Genomic DNA, 24,032 nt, shown 5'->3' on the forward strand with positions numbered 1-24,032 from the left:
AAAGTTTGACTTTGAGATCAATGATTACTACTCCTACGTTTTTTCCTAATAAATTCTATTCCAGATCATTGTTATTATATTTGTATATATCACTTATTTCCTATCCCTGCTAACTCTTTAATTCTATTCTTTAAACTTGCCTTGCTATTAACTCCTCTCATGAGTTTCTTATTTTCCCTTCCCCACACACCTTTAGAATCAGATAATACACTTGCCCCAGTCTTTTGGACTACCCAATCACTAATGTCAATCTTAGACATACAGTTTATATTTCCACATATAAAACAAACAGTTTGTCTTTTAAGTTTCTTGAAAACAGTCTTTGATGTTAGCTTTTATATGTTACATTTTCTATTGAGTTCAGGTTTGTTTGAAACAAAATCCTGAAAATCTGAGAGTACAACTGAATGTCCCTTTTTGTTGTTGTTGTTCCAATGTTCTAATTAATTTTGCTGGATATAATATATTTGGCTGCTGGCCTAATTCTTTTGATTGCTGATATATTTGGCCAGAGGCCTAGTTTTTTTGATTGCTGATATATAATATTCCAGGACCTAGGGTCTTTTATTGTAGCTGCTGATAAATCATAATTGTAGCTCCAGCATATTTGAATTTTTGTTTGTTTTGTTATAAAATTTTCTCTTTGATCTAGAGGTTTAAAAATTTAGTAATAATGTTCCTATATGTTTTCCTTGGATCTCTCTGAGTTAATGATTGGTGGATTTTTTTGTTGTTGTTTCTATTTTCCCCTCTTATTTGAACACTTCAGGACAATTTTCTTTCATTATTTCTTGTATTTTTGTATCAAGGTTAATTTTTGGTCACAGCTTTCTGCTAGTACTGCTAGTACAATTATTCTTAGGTTTTCTTTTCTTGTTCACCATATCTTTTGTTTTTATATTTCACATTTTCTGTTCTATTTTTTTATTTTTTATATTTTGTTTTGTTATTTCTTGGTTTCTTATAGCTTCAGTGGCTTCCTTTGCCCAATTAAAGTCTTTCTTTTTAAAAAAATATTCTTTATTTTAATTTTTTTGGCTTGTCTTTTCTTTTTTTTCCTTATAGCTTTTTATTTCCAAAACATATGCATGGGTAATTTTTCAACACTGACCCTTGCAAAACCTTCTATTCCAAATTTCCCCCTCCTTTCCTCCACCCCCTCTCCTGAATGACAGGATTCCAATACATATTAAAACATATGTTAAAGCCAATATATGTATACATATCCATACAATTATCTTGCTGCACAGGAAAAATTGGATCTAGAAAGAAAAAACCAACCTGAGAAGGAAAACAAAAATGCAAGCAAACAACAACAGAAAGAGTGAGAATGCAATGTTGTGCTCCACACTCAGTTCCCATAGTTCTCTCTCTTCTCAGGATGTAGATGTCTCTCTTCATTACTGGACAATTGGAACTGGTTTGAAACATCTCATTGTTGAAAAGGGCCATGCCCATCAGAATTGATCATCATATAATCTTGCTGTTGCCATGTACAATGATCTGGTTATGCTCATTTCACTCAGCATCAATTCATGTTAAGTCTCTCCAGGCCTTTCTGAAATTATCCTGCTGGTCATTTCTTATAGAACAATAATATCCCATAACATTCATATACCATAACTTATTCAGCCATTCTCCAATTGATGGGCATCTACTCAGTTTCCAGTTTCTGGCCACTACAAACGGCTGCCACAAACATTTGTGCACATACAAGTTCTTTCTCTTCTTTAAGATTTCTTTGGGATATAAGCCCAGTAGTAACACTGCTGGATCAAAAGATATGCACAATTTGATAACTTTTTGATCATAGTTCCAAACAGCTCTTCCAAATGGTTGGATCAGTTCAGAACTCCACCAACAACGTGTCAGTATCCCAGTTTTCCCACATCCCCTCCAACGTTCAGCGTTATCTTTTCCTTAGCCAATATGACAGGTATATAGTGAATCTCAGAGTTCTCTTAATTTGCATTTCTCTGATCAACAGTGATTTGGAGCACCTTTTCATATGACTAGAAATAGCTTCAATTTCTTCATCTTCATCATTTTGTTCATGTCTTTTGACCATTTATCACCCAATTCTAATTTTCAAAGAATCATTTTCTTCTTTAAGATTCTGGATTTCCTTTTCTAGTTGGCTGGCTTTCTAGGATGATTATTATTATTACTGTTGCAGCTTAATTTTTCCTCAATTTCTCTCATTTGATTTTAAAAGTCTTTTTAAAGTTCTTCTATAACCTTTTTCTGAGCAGGTCGCCATTTGATATTACACTTTGTGGTAGGAGAGGCTTTTTTTTTTTTTTAATTTCATTGTCCTCTGAAGATGAAGCCTGGTTTCCCACATAACCACAGTAACTTTCTATGATTGGTTTCTGTCCCCTTTTTTTCTATTGAGAATTTATTAGTGTAAGCACCTCTAGTCCAGGAATGGGGCATGGTACCTGGGCCCCCCCCCCTCCTGTGAATGCCCACAGGCCCCTGCCCCACAGCCTCTGTACTTCCTGCTCTGTGATTCCTCCTCACCCAGGACCCTGCCTCAGCAGAAGCACCTCTATCCACAGAAGTTCCTTCTATCTTGCTGGGCTTAGACCCCACTCCTCCCCAGGGGTAAAAGTTGCTGCAGCTGGAGCTGAGGTGACTTCCAAGTCCAGCTAGCCCCGGAGCTCACCTCTTGCTATCTCTGGGGAACTAGCCTAGAGGTGTTCACACACTTCACAGAGGTGAAACCTGGGTCCTGGGGTCAGTCTTCAGGTCTTCTCAGGTTGTTCCAGAAGAACTCCTTTTCTGCCCCCCATCTTATTTGGTCTATGTTCATCCTGATGCACAATTTTGTTCAAAAACTTTTATGTCTAACAAAGATCTAATTCTCTCCTCCCCTAACCGCCCCCCTTTTCAACTTTCCCCTTCCTGTTGAGAGCATCCCCCATCTTCCCAGGCATGTGGGTCTCATCCCTGAGTGCTCCCCCCCATTGCCTCCATACATCCAAACACTGACAGTTTCCCACACCCACCCTCCCCAAGGTCCCTTTCTGCCCACTCCCAAGTCTCCAGGCCAGCACAGACCTTTATCACTTCTCCCCTGGACTGCGACACAGCCTCTGAGGGCTCTTCCTTCCTCAGTTATCTTCCCTTTCCCAAATTTGCTTTGGCTAAAGGGTGGGCCTGACTCCCGGATCAGTAAAACCAGGATCTCCCTCTGATTGTTCAGGACGAAAGGTTCTACGGGGCATTTAAGGCCCTTCCTAACACCATCCCTTCTCTTCCCTTCCCGGCCTCCTTTGTCATCCTGCCCCTGCTCTGTGGTCCAGCTACACGGGGGGACCTACTTTCCCTTTCAGTTCTGGGCTGCTGTGTGCCTCGGGCCTGGATGCTCTCCGTCCTTACCTGAATCCTGATGTCTTAACTTTCTTCAAAACTCATTCACACTACTTTCTTCAGGGGGCTTTTCTCAGTCTTTTTTCTGCCCCTTACCTCACCTTCCTCTACTAGTGCTTTCCCTCTGAGATTACCTTTAATTTTCCCCGAATTCATTTTGTGGATTCTTAGTTGTTTATCTGTTGTCTCCCCATTAGAATGGGAACATCTGACATCAGGGTTTTTTCTCCCCCTTCCTGCCCCCAGAGGTTAATACAGTGCCTTACACATAGTACCACTTAATATCTGTTGTGAGATGATCTGTTCCTCAGTTTGGGGCTATTTTTCCTACTTCTGTGCTTTTGTGTGGGTCATCTCACATGCCTGAAAAATATCTTCAACAATTTTGCTTCCTTAAACCCTTCTCTTCCTTCAAAGTTCAGCTTAAATGTTACCACCTCTCCAAGACCTTTTCTGATTACTCTAGCTAAAAACAAGCTCTCCCATCTTAAGTTTTCTTATTGTATTTTCTATGTCTGTCAATCAAGAGATATAGATTCAAATCCTGAAACTGCCAGTAAACTAGTGAATTGATCTCCCTGACCTGAGTTTTCCCATTTGGAATGCCAGGATTAGCCTTGAAGTATCTCTAAGTTATCTTTCACATGGATACTTTATATTCTAACATCTATTTTAGCTAGTTTGCATTTTTTATGATACATCCTAGTGCTGACATTCTATGAGTAAAAGAAATATCAACTCCAATCTTTAAAGTCTAATATACTTTAATCATATCTAATTTTTTTTCTTCTAGAACTTGAGCAGTATTCATCAGCAACTGTATACTAATATGGTAAGGCTTACAGTGTCTGCCCTTTGAACTAGCAGGAGGTATTCTGTGAAGGCTCTAGAGAGTGAGGAAGAAATGTGGGGAAGAGGAAAAATGAGAATTTTAATAATCTGTTAAAATAGAGTGATAAATTACTTGTAGACACATGAAATGTGAGAAAGAAAATGAGTGAAACAGAAAAGCAAAGAAATTAAAAGTCATTATAATTATCAGACCTGTAACTTGGGGAAAGTGGTATGTTTCAATGACAAGAAAATCTTTCAAGCTGTCCAGAAAACAGTAACTTCCTTACGAAAGCATATCACCAAAATAGCAATTGAGAAACTTTCCTGAAATCAATTAAGTCAGTATGACTCATTTTAATAAGGGTAAGTTTATTTATGTATCTTGTAATAAGAATGAAACTATCACTTAAGGCTGAAATAAAATCTATCTTCATTAGATTTTTAAGATTTTGAAAAACATACTTAAGTAATCATGCTTTACATTTAGACTCTTATAAATGTTAACTGGAATGCAAAGACCACTTAGAAGATTCAAAAGGCAGTGACTTTAATTATAGAATGTCACAACTTACGGAGACTTCAGAATTAAAGAATATCATACTTGAAAAGGAGGATTATAGAATATCAGAACCGAAGGGACCTTGGAGCTGGAAGAGAACTTGGAACATGGGATGTCAGCAGTGGTTGGGGCCTTGAGAATTTCACAAAGGAGCAAAGTGAGACCTCTAAAATAGGAAGTTAGCAGTAATCTAGTAGTACAACTCAGGTCTTTTAATTCTCCAGTCTGGTATCCTATCTTTTCCTTTCCTTTTTTTCAGTGTTCTTCCCAGGATACTAAGCTACTTGCTTCTTTGTATATGGACAAAATCATAGGAAAGTCTTTTCAATGAATTAAAATCCAAAAAAATCACAAATTTGAAAATAAAAATATTTTTAGTAAGCTAAAAAATGGCAGACATTCTTAGGCAGGACATTCTTATAACTGAATTCAAAAAATGATGAAAGGGAAAGTGAAGTGTTCAATATTGTCTCTTTTTCAACAGAACAATTCTTCAGATATTATGAAGCTAACAGAAAGGGCAACTCAATTCAGTTTTGTAATGAATATTTTCTTGAAAATTCCCAAATATTTATTTTTTAATTAAAAAGATGGAGTCCCCTTTACCAACTTTATTATTATGTGTTTTTACATTTTACAAAACACCTTCACATATAGTATCATATCTGATCAGAAAATTCTATAGTCACTAGTAAAGTCTTCATAAATTTTTCTTGAATAACATGGTGTCATGGAAAAAGTTCTGACTCCTAAAGAGTTAGAAGCACTGTTTTAACCATAAAGAAGATATGTAATCTTGAAAAATCATTTTAATTTAGGGAAAGGACAGGATGGAGATGTAAACAGATTTGGACTGCATGTTCTCCAAGATCCTTTTCAACAGCAAACTTCTAAAAGTCCATGATCTCAACCAAAGACAGAAAGACAAAAATAAAACATACACATTAAAAACCATTTTAAAGTATTAATCTTGATTTTTCACCAAGGGTAAAACATCTTCTCCAAACACACTTGCTCTAAACATAGCTTCTTAATACCTTCCAATTAAAATCCAGTCCTTTTTTAGTTAAATATACAGGACTCTAATAATTGTAAGCTTTAGTATTAGCTTGTTTTATGCATCAGATGATAGAATTAGAGCTCTAAGAGATCCAAGGGGAACAATCCTACAATCTCTAGTGCCCTTATTTTAAATATGAAGAAAAGAGAGGCCCATTTTGGTTAAGGAACTTGCCCAGAGCTACAAGATAATAAAGCAGTGGAGCAGGCATTCCAACTCAGATCTTTACTCAATGGTCTTTTGAATGTAATGTGCTGCCTCTATATTTCAAGACTATATGGTATCATCCTTATCAAGTTCCAACCACATCACATTTAATCTATATAAAAGAATTATCTGGCTCCAAATTGTGTTTCTCGCTATTTTTAAGGACTACTCTCCTGTTATTACCCATGAGCAAAGTTCTTTGCCTCCTCCATGACACTATTCAGTCAATTCTTTTGTCTTATGGGTCTTTGATGTTCTTTCTATCTCTCTTCCTGTTCATAAACTTAATATTTCACTATCCTGAAACAACACAGCCTTTCCTTGGCCCTTCTACCCCTCCAAGCTATCAGCCTGTTTCTTCCCTTTCATTGCCAACTACAAAAGTGATCTAAACTGACTGCTTTTCCTTCTTTGTCATAACTCATTCCTCAGCTCTTCACACTCTCGTTTCCACAGTTGTTCTCGACTAGCCTACCCCATGGTCATTTGTGATCTTAAGTCCGGGTTGGCAGAGAAAGAATGAAATATTGATGGAATTGCTCCCTGGGGTAGGGCACTGATAGAAATCAGTTTAGCCTCTTGCTCCCAGCCTTTGTGGGCGTCCCTCCACCCTGTGGGTGGCCCCATCTTGCTGGGTCCTTTGAGAATTCCCAGTCACATCCCTGGGGTTAAGCTTCCCCTATAAATTTGCCTGTGGCCCACACCCCATCTCTGTTGAACCCATTTGGGTCAGTCCACCACAACACTCTGCCTCGTAGTGTCCTTCCCCTCACACCTCTCCCATGCCACGTAGTCTCTCCTCTCATTTCTCCCTCATCCCCATCATGCTTCACAGGGTCTCTCTTCTCACCCCACCATGCCTTATGGTGTCTCTCCTCTCAATCCCCACTGTGTTTCATGGTGTCTTTCTTCTCCTCATAGCTAACTCTTTTTTTCCCTCCTAAATTACATCATCGGGTGCCAACAAACCATATCGTCTGCTACCTCAACAACAATCATTTTATCACTTCTTTTTAATAGAATTTTATTTTTCTGAATACATGCAAAGATAGTTTTCAGCATTCAATTTTGCAAAATCTTATGTTCCAAATTTTTCTCCTTCCTTTCCCTTCTTCCCCTTCTCAAGACAGCAAACACTCTGATATAGGTTAAACATGTGCAATTCTTCTACACATATTTCCATATTCATCATGCTGCACAAAAAAATCAGAACAAAAGGGGAAAAAACACGAGAAAGGGAAAAAAACCCAACAACTACAACAACAAAAGGTGAAAATAATAGATTTGATGCACATTCAGTCTTTCTCTGGATGTGAATGGAACTTTCTATTGTGAATGGAACAAGTCTATTAGAATTGTCTTCTGATCTCCCTCTACACTATTTTGCCCGATGATGGTCTGTTTCCATTGTTTCATTTATCATCTCTATTCAAATGATTTTCAAATCTCCTAAATCACCTAACCTTTTAACTTCTAGTGTCACATCTCCAACTGCCGATTGGATATCTCAAGCTAGATGTCCTATACACAGATATTTTAACCTCAATATGTTCAAAACACTTCATTATCTTTCCTTCTGAACCTGCTCTCTTCCTCCTAATTTTCGATAACTCTTGTGGGTACTGCTACTCAGGTTAAAACCTGGATCTCATTATAAAGAAGGGAAAGGGACCTGTATGTGCACGAATGTTTGTGGCAGCCCTTTTTGTAGTGGCTAAAAACTGGAAACTGAATGGATGTCCATCAGTTGGAGAATGGCTGAATAAAATGTGGTATATGAATATTATGGAATATTACTGTTCTGTAAGAAATGACCAACAGGATGATTTCAGAAAGGCCTGGAGAGACTTACGAACTGATCTGAGTGAAATGAGGCAGGACCAGGAGATCATTATAAACTTCAACAACAATACTATATGATGACCAGTTCTGATGGACCAGGCCATCCTCAGCAATGAGATCAACCAAATCATTTCTAATGGAGCAGTAATGAACTGACCTAGCTATGCCCAGAAAAAGAACTCTGGGAGATGACTAAAAACCATTACATTGAATTCCCAATCCCTATATTTAGCACACCCTGCATTTTGATTTCCTTCACAAGCTAATTGTACAATATTTCAGAGTCTGATTCTTTTTGTACAGCAAAATAACGTTTTGGTCATGTATACTTATTGTGTATCTAAGTTATATTTTAATATATTTAACATCTACTGGTCATCCTGCCATCTGGGGGGGGGGGTAAGAGGTGAAAAATTGGAACAAGAGGTTTGGCAATTGTTAATGCTGTAAAGTTACCCATGTATATATCCTGTAAATGAAAGGCTATTAAATTAAAAAAAAAAAAAAAAAAAAAAACCTGGATCTCAGACTCCTCAGTCTCTCTTCCTCTCCCCATGCCTACCCATCCACTCTGTGGCCAAGGCCTATCCATTTTACCTTCCCTTACACTTGCCCCTTTCTCTCTTTTGACAAAGGCCTTCATACCCTCACACCTCAACTACTATAACAGCCTTTTGGTTGTCTCCCTATACCAGTCTGTCCTCCACTTAGCTATCCAGTGATCTTCCTAAATTAGTACCATGTTATCCCCCCCTTCTCCTATACAACAACCTGTAGTGGGCTCCCTATCAACTCTAGGATCCAATATAAAAGCTTCTGTTTCGCTTTCAAAGCCTTTTTCAGTATGCTTCTTCCTCCCACCTTTCCAGTCTTTTTACACCTTACACTTACACCATATACTCTGAAATACAGTGACACTGGCCTTCTTGCAGTTGTCTCAGTTCTAGGTATTTTTACTCACATTTCTAGATATTTCTGAAATGCTCTCCCCTCATTTCTGCCTCCTACCTACCCTGCCTTCCTTCAAGTCCCAACTAAAATCATATATTCTATCTACAAGAAGCCTTTTCCAATTTACCTTAATTCTAGTGCCTTCCTTCTATTGACTATTCTAATTTATCCTATATATACATATTTTTTATTTGTACATAATTATTTGTATACTATCTCCCCCATTAGGTTTGTAAGCTCCTTGAAAGCAGGGACTGACTTTTGCTTTTCTTTGTACTCCTATTTCTTAGCACAGTGTCTGGCACATACCAGATTCTTAATAAATGTTTATTTAGTGAGTAGCTGATTCAAATTCAACATATCCAAAATTAAATCCCCCATATTCTCACCTAAATCTACCCGTCAACCCAACTCTTCTAATTCTATTTATTCTAATTTTCTTCTAATTCAACAGTATTCTCATAGTCATCAAGGCTTACTATTTAGAGTTATCTCTGATCTTTCTATCTCCATTACTCCCATTTCCCTTTAGATGAAAATATCTTCCCTTCTCACATTTCCCATACTATAGATAACACAGTATAGATAGTATAAATAACTGCCATTTGCCGTTATCTTGCACTCCCTTATATTAGTTATTACTATGTAATTTGGACCCAATGGCTTATACATAGTAGATACTTAATTTTTAAAAATTAGATTTAATTTTTCTTAAATTGAGATATGAACCAGATTGACTTTTTATTGTGGAGTTAACAGTTAAGGGAATCAACGTCTTTGGATAGATCACAGAATCCCAGTTATTATCCAATTTAACTCATAAACAAGATTTCTTACATGATCATCCAATGAAAGGAAACTATTTCATCAAGACAGCCCATTTCATTGTGAGGGAAATTGTCAGGAAGTCCTCTCATGCCTCCTCTATATTGAGTCCAAACACTCCTCTCTACAACTTGTGAAGCTAAAAATTATCAAAGGCACAAGTACATAATGCAGGTAACATAAGTTTTTCATCAGTTACTTGATAAAGATCTGAAAGTGATGGTAGATTTTAAGATCAAGGCAAGTCAAGGGTATGACTGGACAACTAATAAAAGTGGGTATGACTTTGAAAATATGAGCATCCACAGAAAAGAATAATAGTACCAACTGTTTTTCACTCTGGTAAGATCACATTGTAAGTACTGTGCTTTGTTCTTGGTGCCATATTTTAGGAGGGACACTGAAAATTAACTAGGATGATGGGGTGGCATGAAATTACATCGTAAATGGTCAGTCAAGGGAACTCACATGATAAACCACAAATTTCTAGTTGAACAGACCATCACTGAGTCCATCATTCCTCATTTTTCAGAGGATCATTGTGAGGCTGAAGGAGGTTAAGTGACCAGGGTCAAATAGCTAGTAAGTGCCTTAGGTAGGATTTGAATTTAAGTCTTCCTGACTCCAAGAACAATGGCTCTATTTAACAGACTACCCAAGTGAAAATTAAGCATTAACAATTACTATTTGAAAGATTGTCACACTGAAGGTTTAATTAGACTAGCTCTGCTCATCCCTAGGATAAAGAATTAAAACCGAGGGACACAAGCTACACAATTTTCCCTTAAAATCAAGAAAAACTTCCTAACAATTAAAGTTTTCTAAAAAAGTGAATTGTGTTGCCTTGGGAGGGAGTATACTTCTCACACTAATCTCTGAATATCTTTTCAAGTGGAGGTCAAATTACCACCTGTCTGTAATGTTAAGGGAGCAATTTCTGCTTAGAACATGAATAATACAAGTTAGAATAGATATTAGAGATGAGATATAAGATAATTGTATGTGTGAGTACTAGAGGAAGCTGACCTAAATAGGGGTGGGGAGGTAGCAGGTCCCATTTAAGTCAGGGAAGATTTTTGTGAAGAGAGGCTCTGAGTCAAGCTTTGAAATAATGGATTTTGGACAAAAAGACATGGAGAGAGTAGAGTGTTAAGGACAAAGAAATCAGAATTTAATTTAATTTTGTTTTTCCATTTCAGCAATCATTTAGGCATCCCCTATAGTGAGAGTTAAAGTGCTAGGAGAGCCATACAGTTTAGATAAGACACTGTTGCTCAAGAGCCACCTAGTTCTCTCTGTATTTAGGCAAGTCTTACAATCTATGGCACATGGTTATTGTGAAGATCAAATGAGATAAGAATTGTAAAGTGCTTAGCACAGTGTATGTCACATAGCAAGCACTATATAAATGTTAGTTATTTCTTTTTTTGTTAAGAATTTGAATCCTTATTTATTCACAAAAATAGAGAAATATTTTAATTTTTTTAATTAATTTTTTTTTAATCAGCAAAACTTTTTCTTCTCTCCAATCCATTCCTTCCTCCCAGTTAAGGATGAAATTAAAATAAGACCCCTATTATACACATGTAAACTCACACAAATAAATCATTACATTATATATATATATATATATATATATATATATACACACACACTAACCTAAAAATCTGGATTCTTTTTTTTTTTAAGTTTTCCTTTAGTAAGCTCCAGTATATTTCTTTTCTTTTCTTTTTTTTTCATAATTATAACTTTTTATTGACAGAATCCATGCCTGTGTAATTTTTACATTATCCCTTGCACTCACATCTGTTCTGACTTTTCCCCTCCCTCCACCCCCTCCCCCAGATGGCAAGCAGTCCTATACATGTTAAATATGTTATAGTATATCCTAGATACAATATATGTGTGCAGAACCGAACAGTTCTCTTGCTGCACAGGAAGAATTGGATTCAGAAGGTAAAAATAACCTGGGAAAAGAAACAAAAATGCAAACAGTTTACATTTATTTCCCAGTGTTCTTTCTTTGGGTGTAACTGCTTCTGTCCATCATTGATCAATTGAAACTGAGTTAGATCTTCTCTTTGTCGAAGAAATCCACTTCCTTCAGAATACATCCTCATACAGTATTGTTGAGGTATATAATGATCTCCTGGTTCTGCTCATTTCACTTAGCATCAGTTCATTTAAGTCTCTTCAGGCCTCTCTGTACTCATCCTGTTGGTCATTTCTTACAGAACAATAATATTCCATAACATTCATATACCACAATTTACCCAACCATTCTCCAATTGATGGGCATCCATTCATTTTCCAGTTTCTAGCCACTACAAAGAGACCTGCCAAATATTCTTGTACATACAGGTCTCTTTCCCTTCTTTAGTATCTCTTTGGGATATTAGCCCAATAGAGACACTGCTGGATCAAAGGGTATGCACAGTTTGATAACTTTTTGAGCATAGTTCCAAATTGCTCTCCAGAATGGCTGGTTGTATTCACAATTCCACCAACAAGTATCAGTGTCCCAGTTTTCCCACATCCCCTCCAACATTCCGCATTATCTTTCCCTGTCATTCTAGCCAATCTGACAGGTGTGTAGTGGTATCTCAGAGTTGTCTTAATTTGCATTTCTCTGATTAATAATGACTTGAAGCATCTTTTCATATGGCTAGAAATAGTTTCAATTTCTTCATCTGAGAACTGTCTGTTCATATCCTTTGACCATTTATCAACTGGAGAATGGCTTGATTTCTTATAAATCAGAGTCAATTCTCTATATATTTTGGAAATGAGACCTTTATCAGAACCTTTGACTGTAAAAATGTTTTCCCAGTTTATTGCTTCCCTTCTAATCTTGTCTGCATTGGTTTTATTTGTACAAAACTTTTTCAATTTGATATAATCAAAATTTTCTATTTTGTGATAAATAATGATCTCTAGTTCTTCTTTGGTCATAAATTCCTTCCTCTTCCTTAGGTCTGAGAGGTAAACTATCCTATGCTCTTCCAATTTATTTATAATCTCATTCTTTATGCCTAGATCATGAACCCATTTTGACCTTATCTTGGTGTGCGGTGTTAAGTATGGGTCAATGCCTAGTTTCTGACATACTAATTTCCAATTTTCCCAGCAATTTTTGTCAAACAGTGAATTCTTATCCCCAAAACTGGGGTCTTTGGGTTTGTCAAACACTAGATTATTAAAGTTATTGGCTGTTTTGTCCTTTGAACCTAACCTATTTCATTGATCAACTAGTCTATTTCTTAGCCAATACCAAATGTTTTTGGTAACCCTGCTTTATAGTATAATTTTAGATCTGGTACAGCTAGATCACCTTCATTTGATTTTTTTTTTCATTAATTCCCTTGAAATTCTTGACCTTTTGTTTTTCCATATGAACTTTGTTTTTTTTTTGTAGGTCATTAAAATAATTTTTTGGAAGGTGTTGTATTGTGTTGGGTGTCCCCTTTCTTGAAACAGATCAGATTACTGAAATAACCTCTGCCTGAAGTCTCTCTTCTCCAATATATCCTCCACAAAGCTACTGATGTGATATTCCTCAGGCACAGGTCTGGCCTTATCTCTTTCTTTCTCAAAAGAAAGATGACTCCCCTATTATGTGAAGGATATAATTTCCCAAACTGGCTCCAGGATACCTTTCCAGGCTGATTACACACTATTCCCCCCTTGCTGCACTCTAACCAAATTGGTCTCCTTGCTGTTCTCTTTGCAGACATCACTCATCTTCCATCTCTCTGTGTTTTGTGTTAGCAATGCACTCTCTCATCATCAAAGCTTCCTTTTCAAATGTCATCTTAAGTGCTACCATGCTATCTCCCATATAAGACCTTTCTTTAGCCTCACTTCCCATCCCTGTCCTCCCCTATCTCATATAGGGTATTTAATGCACCCATCTGAATTTACTTATATGAACAAATGTTGTCTTCCCAAATAAAACATAAAGTCCTTGAGATTAGGGGGCTGTTTGACTTTTGGCACTGTACCTCCCAGACTTGGCAAATCAGTGCCTGGTACATGGTAAGTATATGGTTGTTGACTGATGTCCCTGAGACTCTTGTAGTTCAGAGTATATGATTATGTGTCTGAACCATAAGGGGAAAAATAAAGTAGGTAGAAAAAAAGTCTTGTTAACCCAATTCCTCTGAGATTTTCATCTCCTTGTTTGTTTATTTGAGTATATGCCACAGTTTCAAACTGAAATGGTATTAAGCTATTTGGTAGTGACTGAGAACTTCTCAAGAAGGCTTATGTAAATTTGCATAAAGAACCTTATTTACAGTCTTCTAAACTCATATTGTGCTAGGTCAGAGAATGAAAATCAGAAAATTTTCATTTTACAACTTTAGAAAGTACATGAGAATATGGAAATCCATCTACTTAAACAACAACAACAAAAATGATACCAACCCCAATTGGAAATCTATATCAGGATTTTCATTTAGGCACCTGAAAATGAGTCAAGTTTTTATTAACAGGCTCTCAATGCCAGAAGATAACTATTCACTTTTATAGACAGAAAAACCAAAAGAACATGCCAATGCTACAGATGATTTATTTCTTGGGAAGTTCCACCCATAATATCCAAACTTACCTGTAATAGCCAAATAGGAAGCTGTGTATCGCTTTTCCAATCCATCTTTGACTGTCTGAATGGCACCATAGATTGGAGGTAGAATCATAATCAGGTTACTCAGTGTGTTCCCTGTAGCAGAAAGACCAAAGGAGAGATTTAGAATTAATTAGTAAAACACTAAATAAAGATGTTCATTCCTTCACCAAATGTTTCCTATATTCTACAGGAAAAGGGATCTTATGGTCATTTCAGTAGTCGACTTAGAAATGAAAGGAACCTGTCAAGAGTTCATTTAACTCAGTCCTCAATGAAGTATGAATCCTTTCAGCAAAATGATCATTAATCTATCTGATCTCTGCTTGACAACATCCAATAAGAACTCTCTTCTTCACAGTTTTGGTTTGGTCATGGAACTTCATAAAGTGAGGGAAATCATGGTATGGAATTTCTCTGTACCAGTGCAGATTAGAAGCTATTTTGTAGTTTTTATCTTAGGGAGTTAAGAGGCATCCTGAGAGGAAGTGATTTGTCCGTGGTCACCCAGTCAATAAAGGAGAAATGCAGAACCCGAACCCGGGTTTCCCTGACTGCAATGCTACCATTTTGTATACTCTGTTCTTCTCCATCTCTCCTCTTTACCAAGCTAGCTCGCCATTACTTTATGCCCCTTTCTAATCACAGCCCTGACACAGGAGATCCAGCGAAACCCACACCTGAAGTGTGATCCCTCTTTAGAACATCCCTAACAACTGATCATACAGTTTGAGCTATTGCCCAGACCTGGGAGCTGATTGCCTCATAAAGGAAGAGAAGGGAAGAGAAACAGGCATTAATGTGTTAGTCACTGTGAAGAATGCTCAGAAATTGAGTTTCCAGTGTCATAAGCTTCAGGGTAGTGTGGGATAGTGGTAGCTACCACTGATCAAGAGGTTTTCTGAATGTGAGAGGATAAGGAAGGTTAAGATTCCACAGAACAAATTAAGTGATCAATAGAAGCCTTGAGCAAACAAGGAATGGGGGGGGGGAGGAGGTCTAAACCCAGGTGGATTTCCAATCAGAAAGAGTCTGATGGTTTTGAGAAAACCACAAACTTAAGATAATAGCCCATCCAGTCCAAATTAGTTGGGGTCAATGATCTGCCTGAACCAAATTACCACTGCAGCTGCTTAATAGGCTAATTGAATATTAAACAACACACCCATAGGAGGAGTCTTCCACCATTTCTGAACATGGAATGAATGATGAGGGAGAAGGAACGTTTATACATATTTAGGGGAAACATGTAGTGGGAATATCAGAAAGACTATAACCCAGAAGAAACGGACCAATCCATTCTCTGAAGGGAGGGGCTTGCACCACACTAGCAAGTGTAAAGGTTCCCCCATTTCTGTGTTCAGGGCACCTTTATCCTGAAGAGGTATGGGACCCACTTCTAGCCAGAAGCATTAAAAGGATTCCTTAAGATTCTTCTTTAATAAATTTTCTTCCTTATCTACTTTTCATTGTCAAGAGTGTATTTCTACAACCACTATATAAGAATTTGATTTTTGCAACAATCCTGCAAATAGATGCTGTTATCCTCCTCCGTTTTATAGTTGAAAAAGCTGAGCCAATCAAAAATTAGCATAGGGTCACACAAGGTGGACCTCATGTTTAACATATATTGCAATGCTCACTGTCTGGGGAAAGGGATATAGGGAAGAAGGTAGTGTGAAGGGGGGAATAATTGGAACCAAGGTTCTGCAAGGGTCAGTGTTGAAAAATTGTTCATGCATGTGTTTTGAAATAAAAAGCTTTAATAATAATAAAAAAGAATTCCTTTTTAAAATAAAGGATTCCCCTCTGTGTCACTTAACTAAAACATCTAAAGGCAATTTAGTACAATGGAAAGAGTAAGAGATTTGGAATTAAAGGCAAGACATCTCAAGTGTAACCCAGAGCACATGACTTTACTTTATGTGAGCCTTAGTTTCTTCACCTAGTACTAAATGACCTATAAAGTCCCTTTTAGTTCTAAATCCTTTAAAACTGGAAAAGCTAACATTGGAAAGGAAAAGCAATTCTCCAGAAGCTAGGGAAATATTCTGTTTTTGTAGTACTATAGAAAAAGATAAAGACTACATGTGGTCCTACTCCTCATGGACAGGAAGGAAAAGCTAATAATGGGAGTTCTTGAAAAGGTAAAAGCTTTTTAATCTTTTTCACTTGTGTCTCTGCAGAAAAGTCACTGTGATTGGCTTATGAGAATAAACCTTGTTCATAAGGAGAAAATGAAAACTCAGGGTGAATGAGATAAAGATGAGAGGGGAGGACCAAAGTAACAGGAAAAGCATAAAGATATATTAGAACAACAGGGCAGAGTCTATCAACCTACAAGGAAGTGGAGAAATTTTACAATCATTTTCCTAATGAAGCATCAAGGATGAAAGAAAGCCTTGAGTTCTGGGGAAAAGATATGTCATGCTCCTTTTAAAAATTAAATAAATAATAAAGCTATATTTGTCAATTAAAACTGTGTCATACACAAAGCTAGTAAGAGCTAAGATCTAAAGTTATACTTAAGCATTTACTAGGTGTCTATCATGTGCATGGCTTGAAGTTGAATGAAAACTTCAAGAACTTACAATTTATAGGGATAATTAACTACAAAATAAATTAGAATGTGATAATCACAAAGTAGCCAAAAGTATTATGAGAGATTGAAGGAAAGAGCGAGATTACTCCCAGCTGAAAAAGGAAGTCAGGAAAGATTTCCTGGAGGAGTTATATCTGACCTTGCATGGAAGGAAAATATTTCAAAAGAAGTCAGGTGTTGAGAATTCATTGCAGAAAGAGAAGCAGGGCCAGTCAGTAAACTGGGTAACAAAGAATGTTCTAAATGAAGTGAGATTAGGCCAGAAAGGCAGGGTTGGGTCCAGCCTAGGGAAGGCCTTAAAAGTAGCACTCATGAAATTATAATCTATTAGTTGGTCATGGGGAAGGCCTTGTAGATTTTTGAGCTGGAGAGGCATATGCAAGAGCATTAGTAAGATTACATGGACAGTGCTATGAAGAATATATTTATGAAGGATAAATAAGAAGCTGACAGACTCAGGAATTAGGAAGCTGTCATCACAGCATCACAGCCCAGACATGTGGGAAGGCAAAAGAGATTGAGAATTGACCTTAGTATTTATAGACAAGTCAATTTAACAGAAATCTGGGAAGGCATTACATGAAAAAAGTTATTCAATCTATCCTGCACTTAAAAAAAACAGGCAGGATTTGGGGGAGAGCAAGTTTAATTTTCTTCTGTGACAAAATGACAGGTCACATATCTAGGGATGAAGTAATGAATGAATGTACTCTCAGCTTTAGCACAATTTTCAATTATCTCTTACATGAGAGTTTATTTAAAAAAGGAAAATTAGGTAATAAAGTAGATAAAACACTGGAAAGTCAGGAAGATATGAGTTCAAATATGGTCTCATATTTACCAGCTGTGTGATCCTGAGCAAGTCAATCTGTCTGAACACTTAAATGTATAGTAAATGTTTAATTTTAATGTTATGTCTTTCATCATCTTTTAGACTTCTTTGAGGGAAGATGCTTTGATTTCTTAAAAAAAAAATTAATTTCTTTGCTCTCCATTTCCCCAATGCCCAACAAAGGATCTCTTATAAATTAGGCACTGAACAATTTTGATTTTGTTTGAATTTAGTTCAAATCAGTCAGCAGAGGGCAGCAAAATCCAGCTCTGGAAAGCAAGGAATCTATGGTTGGTGCCTACTCAGCTCAAGTTACAGGACATTCCCCAGTATGGAAAGAGAAAGACAGGAAGAGGTGAAAATTGGGAATTTTGACAAAAGAGGGAAACAAGGGTTCAGGCTTCAAAATCAAGCGCCTATTATGCAATTCATCAAATACAACCTTCTACCTCTGGCGTCCATCTCTGGGTGCATCTTCACATTGCCTGCCTGTGCCTAAAAGGCTGTGGTCCCTCACCGCCAAACCTTACTTTCTCTGATCTCTCTCAAGGCTCAGTTCAAATTCTGCCTTTCACAGGAGGCCTTTCCCAGTCCCCCTCCAGCTTCTGACGCCTTTCTCTTCCAGATTCTTTCCCTGTTCATGTCTTTGATAATATCTAGATATTTACTCATTTCCCCCATTGAGATATTCTTCTATTCCTTGAGGACACTGACCATTCTCTGTCTTTCTTTCTATCCCCACCCTCAGCCTTTGGAGAACAAGCAAGACAAGTGGCTGATTCCCAGAAGGGAATCTGGAACCTCAACCAGAATCTCAGGAGCTAGAAGGGACCTCTGCAATAATCTTGTCCCACCCTTCCTAAGAAGCAGGGCCAGGGAGGTTTTTAGAACCTGGGAGCTCAGTCTAAAGGGCTGAAGTGTTCTCTCTGGTTCTTACATCTCAGCTAAATGCGAATGTCTGACTTATTCTGGAGAGGTTATAAACTAGCTGAGGAATGGGATTTCTGCACTGGATAGGAGGCAGGCCTCTAAGGTCCCTTCTCAAACAGATTCTCCAGTGCACCGGGAGAAAGATAAGTAACATTACAAGACAATACACAGTAAAGGTGAAACACGATATAGAATAAGTGTTCCAAGAATTTACAAAAGAAAATGTGGTGGGCTGGGCAATTTGGGAAAGCTTCACAGAAGAAGTAAACTGGCTGGACATCTAAAAGACTGGTGAACTTTAGATGAGGAGAAAAGAAGACATTCTTGGGAGGAGGAAAAAAGTAAATAAGGGAATAGTTTTGTTTTATTAAGCTGGGAGGAAAGAAGTTAGGAGACCAATCTGGCTAAAGAGTTTAGGGAAGCACAGCAAGAGTTTCAAATTTATATTATACATTAATTGGAAGTTTATAGTATCCAGATATTTTCACTAATAATATCAAAATCTGCTTCTTTTACAAAGTTTCAGAAATATTACATTTTCATCTGAACAAAGGGACAAATGCTACCTAATTCAATTTAACAAATATATATCAACTACTAATTCTGTGTAAAAAATACAAAGATAAAAAAATGACCAAGTCCCAATCCATAAAAACTTGAACTTTAAGTGGGTAAGATAGGTGAGAAATGGACACATAAATATAAGAGAGCTCACAGCACAATAACATGTTTAGGGAAGGTTAAAGGGAGGTATGGGAGAGAATGGAAGAGAGGAATCAATCATTTTCAGCTTTGGAAAATCAGGGAAGGTATCATGGAGGTGGTAGCACCTGAGAGGCTTTGAAGTGGGAGGATATATATCATCAGGCTGAGATGCTAGGGGTTTGTTTCCCTTCCAAGTTATACAAGTAAACATTTAATGAGTGTTTGCTAAATTAAATATATACTAGAAATGCTAAATAAATATATAAGAAAATTATTAAGACTTTGTGGAATAGGAACAGATATAGACTGCTGTTATTATTTTCAGTTATTTTCAGTCACGTCCAACCCTTCATAATGACCCCAATTTGATGTTTTCTTGGCAAAGATACTGGAATGGTTCACCATTTCCTTCTTCAGCTCATCTTACAGATGAGTAAACTGAGCCTAACAGGCTTAAGTGACTTGCCCAGGTCACACAGAAACAGTGTCTGAGGCCAAATCTGAATTCAGGTCTTCCCGACTGCAGGCCTGGCTTTTTTCATCATGGCTTTCTAGCATTACAATAATTTTTAAGTCATCTCTCCTGGATCTATTTTCTAGGCCAGTTGTTTTTCCAATGAGATATTTCACGTTTCCTTCTATTTTTTTCATTCTTTTTGTTTTATTTCGTTTCTTGATTTTTCAAGAAAATCTGTACTGCTGCCCAGTACAGATTTAGATAGTATTAGGGGAAAGAAATGAGCAGGGAACTGCATGAGCAAAGGCGTGACCAGGAAATAATTGTTCTGTAAGGCTTTTGTCAAGTCCCTAAAGGCAGCATTGTGCTAAGATTTAGGGTACAAAGAGAGGCTCTGCCATCAAGGAGCTCACCATCTAACAGTGAGAGACAGCAAGCACTGGAGCTATCTCAGGAGGAAGGCACTTGCCCTTAAAGTCTTACAAAAGGTAGGATTTTAGCTAAGGCTGAAGACAAGGGAGCTAGAGAGAATTCCAGGCATGGGGATCAGCACTGAAAAGGCAGAGCTCGGAAAGGGAGTTGTAGAGGGCTGAAACTATTGGCATGCACTGAGGTTGGGACTGCTGAGTGCTTGAGGCTAACTTCTGATTGGACAATACTCTATGGGCATATGCTTGGAAAATGGTCCTTTCACTATCCATACTGGCTCAATGATTAGTGTACAGAGGATTGTAGGAGTAATTAGGGGGTGGAGTAAGATGAGTGAGGGACACACTTTTTGGCAGTAGTCGAGGGAGAAGGCGTCGCAGAGATTCTGCTTCCATTCTGTTCAATCCTGCATCTGGGGACCAAGAATAAAGATTAAGGACTTCTGCTGATCCTGACTCTGGCTGATTCTGGGGTGTCCTGGGTGCTAGCAAGGTCATTAAAGGGAGTGTGGAGGAACAGCAAAGAGACCAGTAGCACTGATTGCAAAGTATGGAGGGGATTAAAGTATAAGAAGATTAGAAAGGTAAAAAGGCCCAAGTTATAAAGAGCTTTAAAAGCCAAACAGGGAGGAGGTGTAAGGCAGGGACTTGCCTTAGCTCTGCCCTAAAGCCTTCCAAGTATCTTTAAATAATGACTCTAGACAAACTGTAGAGCCTCAGAACCCACAAAAAGTCAGAGTAAAACAATTTTCCCTCCCAAGACAGGAAAGGTCTGTCATCTGCATAAGAGTGCAGGCTGCACCAGCACAGAGCAGGGCCTTGGGAGCCCTGAATCAGCCACTCTCAGCCTGCAGGTGAGGAGGAGGCAGGTGATAGGAGCCTCTTGACTAGTCCTCAGGTGGGCTCTGTGGCTTTGCTTACACTGATCAGCACCTCAGGCTTGGGTAGCAGCCCTAAGGGGAGAAGCACTAGTACATCACAGCTTGCAGACCCAGGGAGTAGGGGTCTTTCTCACAGTTCCAGGGTGGAAAGGAGGGCTTATGGTCACTCAGAGACCAGGCCAGGATCCTTCAACTGTATATCCTACCTTAGCAAAGAGCTAAAAGTCAAGAGACAAGCTGGGAAAATGAGCAAACAGAAAGAATTCTGACCATTCAAAGTTACTATGATAACAGGGAAGATCAAAACACATATCCAAAGCCTTCAAGAAAAACTGAAATGGTCTCAGGCCATGGAAGAACTCAAAAAAGACTCTGAAAAATCTAGTGAGAGAGGTAAAGGAAAAACTGGGAAAAGGAATGAGAGTGATGCAGGAAAATCACAAAAAACAAGTCAACACACAGCTCTTTTCAACAATGAGGTGGAAAAGCCATCTACATCCAGAGAGGGGGCAGTGGGAACTGAGGGTGGATCACAACATAGTATTTTCACGTTTGTTGCTGTTTGCTTGCTTTTTTTCTTATTTTTCCCTTTTTTTATCTGATTTTTCTTGTGTAGTTTGATGAAAAGTGGAAATATATGTAGAAGAATTGCATATGTTTAACATATATTGGATTACTTGCCATTTTAGGAAGGAGGAGGTGAAGGAAGGGAGGAAAAAAATCTGGAACACAAGGTTTTGCATGGGTGAATGTTGAAAACTATCTTTGCATGTATTTTGAAAAAGAAAAAGCTGTTATTAAGAGAGAGAAAAAAAGAAAAACACATCAAAATCTTGGTAAAGGAAACAAAAAAAAATCTGAAGAAAATAATACCTTAATAATCAAAGTAGGCCAAATGGTAAATGAAATACAAAAAATCAATGAGCAGAAAAATGCTTCAAAAAGCAGGTCAAAGGGTCAAATTGAAAAGAAAGAGGGAAAAAACTCTTTAAAAGATAAAATGTCCAAATGAAAAAGGAAGTACAAAAGCTCACTGAAGAAAATCATTCCTTAAAAATTAGAATTGAGGGGCAGCTAGGTGGTACAGTGGATAGAGCATCAGCACTGAATTCAGGAGGACCTGAGTTCAAATCTGATCTTAGACACTTTACACTTCTCCTAGCTCTGTGACTGTGGGCAAGTCACTTAATCCCAATTGCCTCAGCAAAAAAAAAAAAAAAAAAAAAAAAAAAAAAAAATTAGAATTGAGCAAATGGAAGCTAATAACTTCATGAAAAATCAAGAAACAAAACAAAACAAAAAGAATGAAAAAATAGAAGACAACGTGAAATATCTCATTGGAAAAACAACTGACCTAGAAAATAGATCCAGGAAAGATGACTTAAAAATTATTGTAAAGCTAGAAAGCCATGATGAAAAAAGAACCTAGATATCATCCTTCAATAAATTATCAAGGAAAGCTTCCTTGATATTCTGCAATAGAAATTGAAAGAATCTCAGTCAGCTCCTGAAAGAGGTCCCAAAATGAAAACTTCCACAAATATTATAACCAAATTTGAGAGCTCCAAGATCAAAGAAAAATATTGCAAGTAGCCAGAAAGAAATAATCCAAGTAACATAGAGTCACAATCAGGATTACACAAGATTAAAGGATTGGAGGACTTGGAATTATGATATTCCAAAGGGCAAAGGATTTAGGATTACAACCAAGAATCATCTACTCAGCAAAACTGAGTCTAATCCTTCAGGGGGGGAAATGAATATTCAATGAAATAGACAACTTTCAAGCATTCTCGATGAAAGACTAGAGCTAAATTGAATATTTGACTTTCAAATACAAGACTTGAGAGACATAAAAAAGTAAACAGGATAGGGAAATTATAAAGGTCTTAATAAAGTTTAAATTGTTTACATTCCTACATGGGAAGATGATACTTGTAAATCATAAGAACTTACTCATTATTAGAATAGTTAGAAGGAAAACAGGTATGAGTTGAATATAAAGAGATGATATCTAAAAAAAATAAAATTAAGGGATAAGAGTGGAATGTGCTTGGAGGAAGGGGAAAGGGAAAGGTAGAAATGGGGTAAAATATCTTTAATAAAAGAGGCAAGAAAAAGCTTTATAATGGAGAGAAATAGGTAGGAGGTAAAGGGGACTGAGTAAACCTTACTCAGAATTGGCTCAAAGAGGGAATAATATAACACACTCAACCAGATATAAAAAACCTCTCTTAACTTACACGAACTGATGCTGAGTGAAATGAGCAGGACCAGGAGATCATTATATACTTCAACAACAATACTAGATGATGACCAGTTCTGATGGATCAGGCCATCCTCAGCAACGAGATCAACCAAATCATTTCTAATGGAGCAGTAAGGAACTGAACTAGCTATACCCAGAAAAAGAACTCTGGGAGATGACTAAAAACCATTACATTGAATTCCCAATCCCTATATTTATGCACACCTGCATTTTTGACTTCCTTCACAAGCTAATTGTACAATATTTCAGAGTCTGATTCTTTTTGTACAGCAAAATAATGTTTTGGTCATGCATACTTATTGTGTATCTAAGTTATATTTTAATATATTTAACATCTACTGGTCATCCTGCCATGTAGGGGAAGGGGTGGGGGGGGTAAGAGGTGAAAAATTGGAACAAGAGGTTTGGCAATTGTTAATGCTGTAAAGTTACCCATGTATATATCCTGTAAATAAAAGGCTATTAAATTAAAAAAAAAACAAAAACCTCTCTTATCCTACAGGAAAATAGGAGCAAAAGGGATTATGAACAGTGGAAGTAACTGAAGGGAGGACAGAAAGAGGGAGGTAGTAATCAGAAGCATATCACTTTTGAGGAAGGACAAGATGAAAGGACAGAATAAAATAAAAAGGGAGAAGAATACAGTTAGCA

The 24,032-nt window shown here is 37.3% G+C and overlaps 1 protein-coding gene across 2 annotated transcripts in view; it reads right to left on the reverse strand.

Annotated features, from left to right (window-relative positions):
- ACER3 (alkaline ceramidase 3) overlaps positions 1-24,032 on the reverse strand; it is a 192,637-nt gene that overhangs the window by 83,272 nt on the left and 85,333 nt on the right. For both annotated transcript variants that reach the window (XM_031961345.1, XM_031961346.1), the window contains one exon: positions 14,263-14,373. In XM_031961345.1, coding sequence (XP_031817205.1) covers positions 14,263-14,373 — 111 coding nt within the window. The remainder of the gene's footprint in view (positions 1-14,262; positions 14,374-24,032) is intronic.

This window comes from Sarcophilus harrisii, chromosome 3, assembly GCF_902635505.1.
Source record: "Sarcophilus harrisii chromosome 3, mSarHar1.11, whole genome shotgun sequence".
Taxonomy (NCBI): Eukaryota; Metazoa; Chordata; class Mammalia; order Dasyuromorphia; family Dasyuridae; genus Sarcophilus; species Sarcophilus harrisii.